The 15,310-nt window shown below is 32.3% G+C and overlaps 2 protein-coding genes and 1 non-coding gene across 6 annotated transcripts in view; 1 reads left to right on the top strand and 2 right to left on the bottom strand.

The window, feature by feature from the left end:
- LOC110102920 (E3 ubiquitin-protein ligase SHPRH) overlaps nucleotides 1-1,649 on the bottom strand; it is a 40,850-nt gene extending 39,201 nt beyond the window's left edge. For 2 of the 3 annotated variants that reach the window (XM_028700648.1, XM_028700649.1), the window contains exons 1-2: nucleotides 1,583-1,649; nucleotides 314-1,189 (exon numbers count right to left, since the gene is read on the bottom strand). In XM_028700648.1, coding sequence (XP_028556481.1) covers nucleotides 314-1,122 — 809 coding nt within the window. In that variant the 5' untranslated portion in view covers nucleotides 1,123-1,189; nucleotides 1,583-1,649. The remainder of the gene's footprint in view (nucleotides 1-313; nucleotides 1,190-1,582) is intronic. The other variant, XM_020831439.2, reaches the window with a different exon arrangement.
- A 3,867-nt stretch (nucleotides 1,650-5,516) lies between these two features.
- Nucleotides 5,517-9,895, bottom strand: LOC110102895 (protein NETWORKED 4B). 2 transcript variants are annotated; one of them, XM_020831402.2, is made up of 3 exons: nucleotides 9,580-9,895; nucleotides 7,683-7,837; nucleotides 5,517-7,496 (listed from the first exon to the last, which is right to left on the bottom strand). In XM_020831402.2, exons 2-3 carry the CDS (start codon nucleotides 7,765-7,767, stop codon nucleotides 6,013-6,015), a joined length of 1,569 nt encoding a protein of 522 aa, XP_020687061.1. In that variant the 5' UTR covers nucleotides 7,768-7,837; nucleotides 9,580-9,895; the 3' UTR covers nucleotides 5,517-6,012. The 2 variants fall into 2 exon arrangements, with proteins under 2 accessions (XP_020687061.1, XP_028556483.1); XM_028700650.1 differs by lacking the exon at nucleotides 9,580-9,895 and having other exon boundaries at nucleotides 5,517-7,494; nucleotides 7,683-7,822.
- Nucleotides 9,896-14,445: 4,550 nt separating this feature from the next.
- On the top strand, nucleotides 14,446-14,519 carry TRNAI-AAU. The gene has a single exon. It is a non-coding gene; the product is annotated as a tRNA-Ile (tRNA).
- The last annotated feature ends 791 nt before the right edge of the window (nucleotides 14,520-15,310 follow it).

The raw sequence follows: 15,310 nt of genomic DNA, 5'->3' as shown, positions 1-15,310 counted from the left end.
AGCATATAAGGATTTCATTTACAATCCCATAAACTAAATTGATTCAAACAAACAAAATTTTGGATTACTTAGCAACTAATGTACATAAAGCTTAGTTATTCTTGAAGAAAAGAACCAGTTTTCCAGTTTAGATGTCCAATCATTTTCATGAAATATATGGCGAGCTATCAGTTAGGTAGAAAAGTGTATCACTAGGTTGTTTAAATTAGACATCATAACAACCAAGTTGCCTAGAATCTGAAGCATGAAACATTGCAAAATGCCTATTAATAAGCTAGTTGATAATGCACAAATAATAGCTATTGTTACTTACTTTGAGGGTTTAATAGCTTCATAAAAGCCAGCAGCATTAAACTCAAAACGGTTCCTTGAACCAGAACTTCTAGATTCACAACATTTATAATCATCTATCACTTCTGATTGGCCTATTCCATATATAAATTCAGATGTCACAACTTCAGGGCGCAACCAAGACATAACGCTCATCATACTTCTTCTCCAAGGCTGTCTTGCAACCTCCAAAGGGTACCCGCAAGCATCAAATGCACTTCTCATAACTTCAATCCTGACCCTAGCAGATGAATTATTGGGAAGTATGGAATCCAACATAAGCCTTAATCCCAGAAACTTAAATAACACCAAGTGCACAAGACCAGAAATACACTCATTTGGGCCATCAAATTGTCCCGAGAAAAGAATAATAGTTTCTCTGCAACCATTTGAGTCAGGTCTTCCCAACCAAATGTACTCCAATAGAATACTATCAGCTGATAGCACAGGAAAATTGCCCAATCTAAGGGAACCTTCTTCTACACCCAATAAGCAGAACCGAAGAGAAAAATTACCGTCTACACAACTATCTTCCACCAGTAAATTAGTGAATCCATCAAAAAAACTCACATTGTCAAGTGATACTTCTGCAACATCAAAATGCTCATCAAATGTCGAAGTGCATGACTCAATCTCAATAAAGAATGGCTTCCAAAAATTAGCATTCTCTCCGGCAGTCGTACAGAGACCTTCAGCCACTAAACTTTGTTCAGCGACACCACTGCTCTGAGGATCATCAACTTCTGATACAAGGGAACCAGAACGCATTGGCCGATTTTTCTTTCTACCCATTGCATCCAAAAGGAAGTCAAAAACCAAAATATTATGCTTGGAAACCTCCAATTCAGTAGAACAAAATCTGCAAAAGCACATAAACCCTCAAAAAAGTCAAGCAATGTTCCAACTAAAACAATTCAAAATAAACTGAATCATGAAAAACGCCAAACAGATTGATGAAGCGAAAAACAAACAGTTCGCAAGAACAGAAGCGGTTTTTAGGAGTACAACACAGTAGACCGCCAACGCAAACTGATTAGACATCTTTTAGTGAAGATTGTAGAACCCTTGATATCTAAAATGTCGATTTTTATTAGTAATGAAATTCCATTTGATAAACCCTAGCTTTTTCCAAAGCAAATTGCTCCTTCTATGGCCAGCAAACCAAATCGTTAAGGATTATAGCATTAATAATGCCAAAAGGTATAAATTTTGCGTTGAAGTTATTTGAATGCTAAACGAGGAGGGGGTGCACCTTGGAAGAGGAATCCGTCAAGTAAATTTGAGAAAATCGTAAAAGAGATCGATCTGAGCAGGGTATGGAGGCGCGAGAGTTCAATCCCAAACAGGCTAACAGGGACGAGTTGATAATTAATAAATATATAAAGAAGGCTTTCCTGTCATTGAGGATTTATAAGTCCGCCAAGCAATGCACCGGTGGTTTAAAAGGAAATGAATTTGAGACCGCTTAATTTCTACTTTTCAGTTTGGAAATGTCAGATTTTTTATTCTCTTCTTTTTTTTTTTTTTTTTTTTTTTTTTTGGGCGCTTTTGTTTGTATCATTGTATGTGACATTTTTATAGAAATGTTTTTTTAGAAAATTATATTTTTGCATTATTTTTCAAAAGATTTTTTATATTAATTTCTCGGTTAGAAAACTTCATTCTCCCAAACAGCAATTTTAAAACTACCTTTAGAAAATATACAAGCAAAAATGTAATGAAGCATGAAAGTCGTACGATATTGCTTTATGATATTTGTTAAAAATTTTACAAATCACTCTTATACAGTATTATATAATGGAGAAAAGTTATTTCTTTTTCATTATAGAGACTATAGAAAAAAAAAATGTAGGATGGAGATGATAATATAATGTCAATGTCGCAAAGATTTTTTAAGATCTCTCAATTTTCAAACTTATTTCATATAAAAAATATGATCATAGCTTTTTTAGAGGGGGCATTTTGATAAAATATTGTCATGATAAAAAACGCTCAACATAACTGTGCATATTGATCCCCTTGATCATATATCTTTTATCACCTATAATAGTGTTTTATTAACCTTATAATTGAATGATCATAGGCTCTTTCAATTCATCTAATTGATTGGCACAATTTGATTATAAGCACATAAGATTTGAATATCATTTGATACTTCAATTAATATTAAATTTATCATCATATATAGTAATACTATCATAAAATGAAATTGACATGTATATGAAATAATATGCAAGATAAAATTTTAGAGTATTCATGTTTCATCATAGCGTGTATTTATGCACATTAATATCATGTGAGATCATATCGTGTCATATAAAATATCATATCTTAGCATCATAGACATACAATATTAAGCAAAAAAAAAAAAAAGTCTTCTTGGGAGTCATAACAAATATGATGTTTTTACATATTGTATCATGTTTTGTATCATGGCATATTTATATAAACAATTATATAGCATAATGTGTAGGGGTAGTCAATCAACATAATCATACTATGTCCCCTCATGCCTCCCATGTCATGTATTGAGTTCACACTATTAACCATATTTTGAAGGAAAGCTCATCGGTCCACCCTCATAAGCAATGTACATTTATCTATAAACTTAAATCATAGTAGCTAGCTAGCCTTTATTGCGTGTACATATTTCACAACATATATATTGCCTAGTAACATAATAGTTACCATCATATTCAATATTCATTTCATTATATCTGTGATATCATATGACCTAATGGAATGATTGAATGTCTAAACCTAAATTTTAAAACAACCACAAGCAGAATAAATCAGAGCTGGCTATAAAATCCAATGTAAGAGTAATATAAATCTCACATCATCTCCATTCTTCAAAACTCATATATATATACAATAATCCAGTTCACATAAATTTCATACATTAAAAGAAATTAAAATTGAATTATAAAAAATACCTTAGTAGCTGACTTAGATGACCTTATCCTTGTCCTTCTTTACTCAGCTGAACTTTAGCGGGGCTTTTCAATATATTAACAACCCTTTAAATTGCTAATAATAATATTTTCTAATGTTCATTAATGGATACATAGAGTGTTAAAAGTAGTTTTCTCGTCATTATTAGAGTGCATTTAGTTTTAGAATTATCACTTGTACTATTAGAAAAATACGAAAGATGTTAAAGAATAATGACCAGCAAAATCTTACTTACACTTGCATTTCTTATTTTATCAGTGTTTAGAGAGATTTCAGAGTTATAAAAATATGTTTTAAATATTAATTGAACTTAATTCAGAATATGTAATGCATGATTCACATGTCCTTATAACTCCACTTATATTTATAGCTCCCTTTAATCTCTCATACCTGCATACAATAAATGAGGCTATGACATAACAAAATAAACTCTCACACTCATATTTAGCAAGTGGGGTCAGAATCAGAACAAAACATACATGACCTTTGTATCATTTTAGAGTGTGTACTTATCACATATGAAATATCAGAACTCCTCCAATATCATGATATGAATAATATATGTAATAGTAGATTATTAAATCGTTCACACATGATTATGGAGTGTCATAATTGCCATCAATAAGCCACACTGCATATATAAATAACCTACTCACTGTACAATTTGCATTCTAATCACAATTCTAGAGAAATACCCAAAATAATATTTTAAGCCTTTTATATAATTATTATGATAACACAAAATGCCTCCATTTATTTAATATGTATAGAAATAAACATAGAGAAAACCAACATGCAAAAATCCAATTTCTTATTATCGGAATATTCAGAATAAAGCATACACAAACATACTAAAAGTTACACGTGAAAATATCATAAAACTCAAGAAAATTATATTTTTATTCAAAGTTTTTTATGAAACAACTAGAATTAAAATTAGATATAGGTGTTTAGAAGTCTATCTCGTGCTCTACAAACTCCTTAATTGGCCCAACAAATGAATGCAACTCCTTGGCATCCAAAATCCTCTCTCACTTCTCTCTCTCTCCTCCTTCCTATCCCATTTTATCTTCCTTCTCAGACAAGAGGTTGGTGAGGGGTGATCACAATGGATTTAAATAATATATATATATATATATATATATATATATATATATATTATTTTAGATCGAGTGCCGCCATGATCATATATTTAATTTGATATTCATATTTTTGCCTTTGTCAATTTATTTTCATATTCATTCATAATTTGTCCATTTATAATCTCAACAATCTAGTATTTTTATTCTTTAAAAGTATTAAAAAAATTTATATTTATACTTTTCATTTGGCATATTTACATTTTTATTTTCGCACTCATTTATTATTTAATTTCAATATAATTTAAAATATTTTTAAAATTCAAGAAAATGAAATACTAACATCGGTTTAATTTTCATGTTTTAATTTAAAACGGTAAGAAAATAAAATATTAACATCCATTTAGGCTTCATTTAGAACGGTTTTCTTATTGCTTTCTTATTGCTTTCTAAAAGAACTTTTTTGAATAAAAATGTTTTGAACTATAAATTTTTTAATTAAAAAATCGTCCAAAACAAAACCTTGATTTACATGGTCGATGCTAACCAAATAATTCATGAAAACATCTTCAAATGATTATAACACAGATTCAAAGATGAAAAAATATATATGCATAATATATTGGACTTGAAAATCATTACATTTATTTTAAAATTACTGCCATTCATGAAAAGTTTGCATTATACTAATTAAAAAATCTAATAATTTTCAAATCTATTTAACATAAAATTAAATTTCAAATTTTTCACTAAAAAATTATTTAAGAAATAGCAAAAAAGCCATCCAAAACTAAGCAGAAGTTAAATCATTGGTCTCTCTTCTTTTGTTCTAAATTCAGCCAGCCAAAACGTCATGCCTTTATCCATGAGCTGAATCATCTCTGTATCAATTAGCTTTACTTCTTCCTTTCAGCGCCCCTCTCATTTTCTCATCACAGCAGGCTCATGGTTCTGTTCTTATAATCTATCCAAGATAGCACTCTTTCATTAGCAGCCAAAAAGAGCCATTAGATTATTACGTGCGGTGTTCGGACTGTTCGAAGACGCCATGTCGCCTGAATGCACCGGGTCCCGGGTGACGTGGCACGTCTGGATTCGCCTCTGAACGAATCCAGACGCCACATGTAATAATTTTCCCTCCAACATATTGAATTATTCATATAAAAACTCAGCATTGCCAAAATCAACTATGAAGATATTAACGAGTAACAAACCTTTTTGAAATGAAATACTGATCTTTCCGGATAACATGCGAGAAAACTCATTAAGGCTCTGTTTGGGACGGCTTTTTTACTGTTTCTTGTAGCAGCTTTTTAGTAAAAAAATTTTAATTTTTATACTAAAAAGCTGCTTCAAGAAGCAATAAAAAAACCGTCCCAAACGAAGCCTAAAATCCTTTCTAATCTTGCAAAGTTTCATCTTAGAGCCACTGCGACCGCCGCTTCAAATAACAATAAGCTTCTCCTTCAAAAAAGTATAGGTTGATACAAAGCAGACAGGACTTTCAACCCACATATGCTCAGACAAACGCAACCAAAAGAACTTTCTGCTCAGCTTTTCCTTCAGAAGAAACTACATTAACCAGGTAGAAGAAAGTACCAGGTGCAAAGATGGAAGCTTTAACGCCAAACAAAAGCTTTTTACTTAGCTATGATTGCAGGCCTTTGAATTTCATCCGTAGAATCTGCCGTAGCTGCTGGTACCCATCACGATAGTGCTCCAGAGAGAGGCAAAGATGCCTGATAGCCTCCCTCTTCCCCTCGGCACAATCAATAATCACTCCCCTCTGCGTTTCCACCTCTTCTTCAAGCTCCCTTACTCTATTTGTTAGCTCCATTGAGGCTTTTCGTGCATCCTCAACTTCTTGGATTAGCTTCTCGTGCTCTAATTGCAGCTCACGCAGTTGTTCATCGATCTTACGAGACTCATCATCCCAAGTTTCAATATCCTCAATAAGCCTGATCACTTCAGAATTGAGCTCCTCTTTCTCTAATGTCAACATGTCAATTTTCATCTTAAATTTATAAAGATTTTGATTTAGTTCACTTATCTGCTTCTCACTCTCCATGCATACTTCACTATTCTCAGCTTCTAACTGCTTTACCCGTTCCTCAAAAAACTGAATCTTTGACTGGTAGGAACTGCTTGAGGCCATAAGTATGGAAATTTTAGCTTCCAGCAAAGACTTCTCTTCTAGAAGCTGATTAGAAGATTGTGTCGCCAAGGCCTTCGGTTCCTTAATCATTTCCTCTTGCTCCACAGTTTTGATCTCTAGGCTTGATCTGTGTTCTGAAATCTGCTCAGCTTCATCGTTTTCAAACTTTTTCAATACCTCATCAAGCCATGTCTTGTACTTAATAATAATATTGTTCCTGCACGAAATTTCAATCTCGAACTGATTAGCAGCAGCCTCCATTGCATCTTTGAGATTTTCAACCTCTTCTTTACTATCCGGTAAATCTGCTTGAAATCTTTCAATTTGTTTCACCAACTCCATGAAGATCTTATTAGCAACTACAGGTTGGTTATCAAAGGATGAAGTTGTTAAAGATAAATCTAAATGTTCATTGTTAACCAAATCTTCACACTGTTCTTCGTGTCCAATCTTATATTTGTGAAGCTTCTCCCTTACTTCACAAAGCTCTTGCTCCAATTCAATTATCCTTTCTTCCAGCTTAGAAGAGTTCTCAAAATCATCTATAACATTGCCATTATCACAGTAAGAACTAGATTCTGATGATGACTCATCACAACCCTTTTTAGAGTGATCATATCTTTCCCCATTCCCAAGGAATAATTCAAAGCTAGAAGACTTCCAATGTGGCTTGAGATGGTTCAGCTTATGTTCTGATGTTCGGTCTGGGGAGGAAGTTACAGATAGTGAAGTTGCTTCTGTGCCAAATTCAGAACCATTAACTGAACCTTGAGATTGGAGTTCAGTGGGAATATTCTTGGAGATATCACTAATTACATGATCATACCGCTCTGCAAGCGCACGGTACATGCGGTAAAAGTCCCCAACATGGGCAATTAACTCAGGTCGCCTCTGGTAGTACATCTGAGCCTTTTTTGCAAATGAATCACCATCCTCTTCAATCAGTTTCAGCGTTGCATTAACCAAGCGATCAGTCTCTAAAGCAAAAAAAGAAAAATGCAATGTCGTTAAAAATCATGTAGATCAATCAAATATAATATATTAAGTCTTAAATTAATAAGTGGAAAGTTGCAGAATTTCATTTCAATTAGATGATACACAATATACCACCTCTGGAAGCCTGTCAATAAATAAATATAATTGATATTCTTTGTAACTCTTACCTTGAAGACTTTCAGACAACCATTTTGAATTTCTTGGACTGATATAGCTGTTCCACCACCATGAATGAGATTTACTAGCTGCCATCCTACTTAGTTTTTTAAGAGGTCTGTAAAGAAACCTATACCATAATTTCCCAAAAATAAAGCTTCTGATTCTGCAAAGAAACGAGAAAAGAGAAACATAAATTGGATTTTGATTCAAGTTTCATATATATATATATAAGTTGATACTAATTGCAGCTACTATTTCTTCTAATCAATAAAGCCAACCTAGCAAAATACACATAATAAAATAATCCACAAATATTAGAAACCTTTCAAAGGCTTCACTCTGAACTCCTAGGAGGGAGATTCCCACCCTCAATAAATTGTAAAAAGCATTTTCTTCATAGGATAAAATTTAAGCTCTACAAGTTAACATAAGAGAGAATGGAAGGAGCTAGTTTCAGCTAAAGATGTGCATATGCTTTGTTAAATTCAATTAACGCGTTTCTTATTTAATAGAGACTATTTTTTTCTATCAAAAGACAAAGAAGTTGGTTGCAAAAACTAGTCTGGCCTATTCATATATGGTAGAAAAGGAGATGATCAGCATTTTGAACTCAAAATTACTTATTGCTTTAAACGTTGAATAATTTGAACTATGTATAATCAACATCTTAAATTAAAAAATAATTAGCCAATCTCATAATTTTGGCCTACATTTTGATAAAGCAGCTTAGGGTCCATTTGGGATAGCCACAACTTTTTATAAAGGTGATTATAAAGTTGTTATAGAAAGTAGCTTTCTAGCATAAAAAAATTTCTTGAAAGACATGAAAAGAAATGGCCAGATAGAAATTGGGCCTGCAATTTGAAAAACAAAACAGTATAAAAGTTGTCTCAAACAAAACCTTAATCACTACTTATCTGACTACACCCAACTTAATCCCTTCTCAAGCTTAACCTTAAAAAAATCCATCTAATTAGTCATTAATAACAAATATGTATAGGGGTTGATTGGCTACAAGATTCAGGCTTTATTTGGGCCAGCTTTTTTACTGCTTTATTTTTCAGTTCGCAACCATAATTTTTATTTGACCATTATTTTTTTACTGCTTTCAAAATATTTTGTACTATGGAACTACTTTCTATAATAATTTTAAAAATTTACTTTTTCTACAACAGTTTTACAAAGTAGTAAGAAAGTTGTCCCAGAGAAGCCTTAGTCAAGATGTAGCTAGAATTTATATTAAAAATTGTCAAATAGTTCTCTAAGCTATATAAGTTCTACCACCTTCTTGAATCCTTTTTTTTAGGCTAAATTTAGGATTTAGTGTATCCATGGGGAAGTACGATTTAAGACATTTACACCACTCTCTTCATTGTGCTTCTATTTCATTCATTTAACTTCTATTTTACCAAACATTTGCCATGATTGAGCACTTCGAGAATTTATCAATTTACTAAGCCTACTTGAAGAAAATCCTACTTGTAGCCAAACAGCCCCATAGAGCACGATTCTCCTCTTGACAACTTCGCACTATAAGAACAATCTTAAACAGAAACCTTGACCAGGAAATCTCATATCAAAAGTGATAATTCACGTTACAAATTGAGCAGTTTTTACTTCCTACAACAGACTTATAAAAATAGAAAAAAAAAAAGGCCTCCCCTCCCCGAAAGCTGATCTCATCAAAATCATCTTCTTCATAAGAAAGATCATTCAACTACTTCCCTATTCTCATCTGAAACGAAATAAACCTAAAGAGGCAGTTCTCCAAAAATCCCCTAAAAAATAAAGCAAACGAACACATCAATCCACAACAGAAATATTTCTATTTTCAACAGCATCTCAAATGGAAACAAAATGCAGCTACACATTTACCATAGTGAAACAGGTAACAATCCTACATACCAGGACTCCAATTTTTAAACCAATCGATCAGAACCGATTCCCTCAAATCGACCAAACTCAGATCGAAAGAACGATGTTGAAATGGCGATCACCAGCTGGTCCGCCTCTAAAGACTCGAAGAAGCCTAAGAATCCTCTCTCTCTCTCTCTCTCTCTCGTTTATAGAACAGGCTGTTGAAGCGGTGAGCATCGAAAGGGTCAGCCGAAGAAAGCCGTCGGGCGCGGTTTCTTCGTCGGACGGCGGCATTTGGCGGCATGACATCCATGTGGGGCCCACCATCCCAAGCGGTAGTGACGGAGTTTTGCGAGTAAGGGCAGAGGCGCGAGGCATATTTCTAAAAGTAAAAAGTGATTTTATTTTGTTTTATTATTATTATTTAAAGCAAATTTTTTTTTATTAATTTATTTTAAGCGAATTTATGATGATTAGTAGCTGTATGTTTAGGGTTAGAAACTTATTTGAATCGCTTTGCAAGCAACGAGGGAAAATTAATCATTAAAAATGATCTATTTGGTGAGAAATTATTTTGTGACATCGGGCAATTCAGAGACTAATCAGAACTTGACACGTCACCCAATACACAGCGGTAAAGAATACCAGCATTAAACAAAAAAATGACGTGACGCATTTTGATTGGTCACTAGACGTCATCCGGTGTCCGCACAAAATAATTCTTCCTATTTTATAGCCTATAGTAAGCAAGAATTTATTTGACCTTTGACATTTTCATGAACTTCCAATAATATTTACATCTTTTAGAACAAAAAATCATTATTAAGTGTATAATGATAAATAATATATATATATTCTTAAATCCTGCTAAATATACGCGGAGATAGAGTTTTAATTGTACGTCCTAGCTATGTACAGATATCCAACTCACATACATAGAACATAAGATTTTTTACATGGAAAACCCTTGAAAGGGGGAAAACCACGGGGTCTAGCCCCGTTGAAAATGATTCCACTAGAATTTGAGTCGGTTACGATGGGCCGACTCGCCTCTGAGAGCGATCAGATTAGAAGCAACAATTGTACGATAGAAATCCAGATGTCTATTTCAAGAGTAATTTATTTTGAGATAAATATATAATATTTATATCAAACTGTACAAATTTAAAAATTAATATTTTAAGTAAAGAAACATCTCTCCATCTTATTAGTTCTTTTTATCAATTATGGTAGTCTAATTTTGTAAGATTAAGTGGTTGTTTGTTATTGGATTTGAGACCGAACTTACGTTAAATACTGCTAAATAGAAAAAATGGACATCTTAAATCTCATGGTGAATTAAAACATTTGATTTCCCTTTTTATCATAAATCACATATTTATTACATCATATGATTCAGCGGATTAGTTAGTAATAAGGCACTTAAATAATTAATTGCATAATTAATAGTATATTTAGTAAATAAAAGCTATTTGAATAATAGTTACATATACAATTGAATTATTTAATAATTAAATTAGCTTCTAATTATATTATTTACAATTGTAACTTATTGAAGGTAATTATAACTTAAATTAATAAATAACTTTTATTTAAATTTGAATTTTTAATAAATTAACCGTCTTAAATCCTATATTATATTACCAAATAGTTTCACAGGATTTAGTAGTTATCTTGCCAAATAGTTTTCACAGGATTTCACTAATCTTCGGCTGATCTAGAAGAGTCACCCACCCCATAAACCTCTTGAAAAAAAAAATACTATTCTCCTTGTGTATGCCTCCATTTGTGTTTTTGTCATTATTAAAGATATGATAGTCTATCATGAATTTCAAAGCTCACTATAAAAAAAATGATATTTCATCAAATTTTCCATCAATATTCATCTGCTCAAGCTTGTACACTCCAAGCGCAGTCCCTCGCTAGCCTTAAGTCGCAATAGTACATAAGGTAACACGTAAACTATATCATTTCATCAGCTTTTCATCATATATGATTTTCTAAATGAGTTATTTCATGTCTTTAAATTTGTATATAGAATGTTCTAAATCTTTTAGTAAATTATTTTTTTTTCTAATTAGCAGTTGAAAATTTACATAATAATTTATTATTTTGAAGGTTTTTGTTTATATTCTTCTCGCTAACATATTGAATGTATGTTCATTAAAATATATGGAGTAGAAGTTTTTCAGATCAGCTAGCAAGTCCTAAATTTACATTAAAGAATGTGTTGGATTAAAAACTTTTATTTTGCATATATAGATTTAGTATTTTGGGTGTTTGATTAGAGACATTCTTGCACTACATCAATCCATTTTGACTCAATTAGAATAAATTAAATCATTATATTTTTGCATTTGAACCCTTTTTCATATGTGGGAATGTTCTATGAGCATGTGATAGTCTACATGTGTTCTGAAATGGGTCACGGGGGTCTATTTCCATATTTGAAATGTCTGAATTTTCCCCTCGGTCGTTGCAGCGTTGAGGTTGGTGGCGCTTTGAGGCCTATGATCTCGAAAAATTTGGAAAATAAATCAACGTGGCGGTGATGGGGCAAAGTTGCAGTGCTGTGGGCTCTTTAAGGTAGCTAGAGTCGTGTCGGGCAGCGCAACGCTATGCTCAATTTTAATAAGAAAATATTATATTCCAAATTAAAAAATCTCATTCATTTTTCCTAAGGTGGTTGCTAGCTAGAGAGAGAGAATATTAGAGAGAGAAAGGTGGATTTGAGCTGATTCAGGTCATTTTAAGCTAATGACTCAGTTTTTGAAGGTTGCTCGGATTGAGGTAGGTGACATTTTTGCCTATCTTAATTTTTAAAAAAAATTGTAGAGTTTTTTTTGCTTAATTTATATTTTCACTGTTGAAAAATGAGGACAACTTTACATCTGCAAAACTTTCACATTATAACTTTTTATATGTTATAGAGACAATTATTATGAACATTTAGGTATTTTTCTAGAAAATTTACACTTGGAAGTTGGAATGTTGGGAATAATGCTATTTTAATTGATTAGAAAATAATAATGACTCAAAAAAAAAAGCTGTGATACAATTGAAGTATTTAAATAGTATTTTGGATAATCTCTATTAATTTGGTAACAATTTTAAAGAGTAAATCTATGCACAATAGTTTATTTTGGTGCCTAATTTTATAGAATTTTGTGAAATTTTGAAATGAGTTCATTTATATTTTAATTAATGTAGTGTAATGAATTATGCATTTATCTGATTAAATTATGTGACTCAGGTGAGTTTAGATGTTGATGAAAGAAGTTCAGTTATGATTAGGGGTGTCAATTTTGGGTCATGGGTCGGGTTCGGGTCGAACTCGAAACTGACCCGGCACTATTCGGGTCAACCTGAACCCAACACATTTTTTGCAAACAAGTCAATTTTTGGAACCTGAACCCGGCCCGCTTCGGGTCCGGTTCAACTCGACATGACTCGAATGACCTATGGTCGTGAAAAAAAAAAAAGTTAGTTTTCGGGTAAAAAAATGGGTCAATTTCCACTTCTCCGGGAAAAAAGAGAGCCGAAAATGGGTTAATCTCGGATTTTCGGGTCAAAAATGGGTCAACTTTGTGTCAAAGGGTCAACTCGAACCAGACTCAATTTTTGAAACCGACTAAATTATTGAACCCGAACCCGACACGTTTCCGATCCGGGGTGACCCTGACCCGAAATTTTCAGGTCGGATTCGAGTCGAAATTTTGGGTCGTGTCACATATTGACACCCCTAATTCTGATGATAAATATACACTCTCGTGCTAAATGCACATTCTGGTGCCTAAGGACCTGTTTTGGTGCTAAATGATTATTCTATTCTCAAAATTATCTGAAGTATGTATGTTGGGAGTTATAAGGATCATAATTTTACGAATATGTCTGTTGGCAGGCATAAGAGTCAGAATATATGTCCTCTAAAAGTGTCATTATATATCAACTTTATTTTCTAACTTGAAGAGACATTAAGATTTGGGAGGTAATAAAATTATATCACTTACTCAAATGAATAATAAGAGACATTCATTTCTACTTAGAAAGTTGAAATGAATGAAAGAGAAATATTTATATTGAGTTATTATGTATAGAGCATGACATGATGAATTAGTGTAAATATAGAACAAATAATACAAGAAACAATATACATAAGATTTATAATAGCTTAAAAAGCACCCATGCACCCACCTTGTGGTTTTAGCAAAGATGATGTTATAATAACTATTCATTGAGGGAGGATATCAATGAATAGAGTTATGTGTATTATAAAAACAATTAGGGTTTGCGTTTTTGAGATTTTGTCGATAGGAGGGCTAGGATTTAAATGATAAGGTTGTCTTGCACTTTACAGAGTAACTTCACAATTAATCTAAATTACAATTATGCCAAGTATATGAAGAAATGTTCTATTATGCTCAGAGAGATGTTTGAAGTAGCTAGATAATTTTTCTTTGGACGAAGAAGATACTATCAAGGAATTAAATGGCAACCCTCGCAATAATAGTGTATGCAATTCTCTTAATATAATTTCTCACATCGAGAAATTCATTGGGACATCAAGTATTCAACTAATAATTTCAATCAGCTACTGACACAAGACGCATATATTCTATCAATGAATAAATGCAATTATATTCAAAATTTGAAATTGATTCATAATAATCCATATTGTCCAAACATTTTGAGCTAACTCATTAAGTAAAAATTTTCACTAAAAAAATATTTTAAAGTAAATAACATGTGACGAGATTAATAGTAATATGAAAGTATCTAATAATTAAATTAATAAAATATCAGGTAATATATTCTACACGGTGACATCAATCAAGTGTTAAAACGGAGCAAGTTTTCATGGAATAACAAAATTTAATATCTATATAAATAATGTATTGCAACATACAATCAGATGGCCTATTAGCTCAGTTGGTTAGAGCGTCGTGCTAATAACGCGAAGGTCGCAGGTTCGAGACCTGCATGGGCCAACGTGCAAGTTCCTTTTTTACAAGTTCTAAAAAAACCTTTTTTTGACTTTTGTTAAAATAGTTTTATTAAAAAAGGTCCAAATTTTAAGGATATGTTAGTTAGAAAAGGCTTTATGCATTTGCTTATTCATAAAAAATCTCTCTTGTGAAAAGAAAACATTGAAATTACTCCGAATATGCACACATGTCGACCAACATGTGTGAGAGCTTCCTTTATTTAGATCTTTGAAGGAGAAATTGCGTATTATGCTGAGAATTTTATATCATCGAACTTGCTGCCCCATTGCGTAAGCATTGATGTCTTGTCCTGCATTAGTTCCGACGGGTAGTAGCTCTCGATTGACATATGGATCACTTCTGGAAAATGAGGCGATAAAACACCGCGAGTGAATACAGAGGTCGCATAACCAGCGGTGCGACCCAGGGAATGAAGGCCTTCCACTGAGGTCTGGCAAGAAGGCGGGATCCTAATAGGGGTAAGGAGATATTGGTGATGTAGATATCAGCTAGCGATATGAAGGAGAACATATAGGCTGTTTTTTAACTATGAGTTATATATATTTGTTAATTTATTTTAAGGAGTTAAAAAAAATAAATAAGATATATTTAATTTTGACATAATGATATTTTAATCTTAGTTGTGTTATGAACTTTAACATTTTAATCATAAAAGATTAAAATTTATTTTGTTTTTTTATTTAATTTTTTTATCCTCATTAGCTCATAATAATAGAATATTGTTTGTCGATAAAAAATAATTTTTTTTATAATTTTGAAAGCCTGACATATTT

Source organism: Dendrobium catenatum, unplaced genomic scaffold (genome assembly GCF_001605985.2).
Source record: "Dendrobium catenatum unplaced genomic scaffold, ASM160598v2 fragScaff_scaffold_1567, whole genome shotgun sequence".
Taxonomy (NCBI): Eukaryota; Viridiplantae; Streptophyta; class Magnoliopsida; order Asparagales; family Orchidaceae; genus Dendrobium; species Dendrobium catenatum.
Note: the sequence above shows the minus strand (reverse complement) of the source record. Positions and strands in the feature narration are given on the sequence as shown.

Bases quoted from the DNA above. Each gene is read 5' to 3' on its own strand.
- LOC110102895 (XM_020831402.2), bottom strand. From the start codon at position 7,767: ATGGCAGCTAGTAAATCTCATTCATGGTGGTGGAACAGCTATATCAGT. The intron at 7,497-7,682 runs GTAAGAGTTACA...TTTTTGCTTTAG, and splicing joins GTTGTCTGAAAGTCTTCAAG to AGACTGATCGCTTGGTTAAT.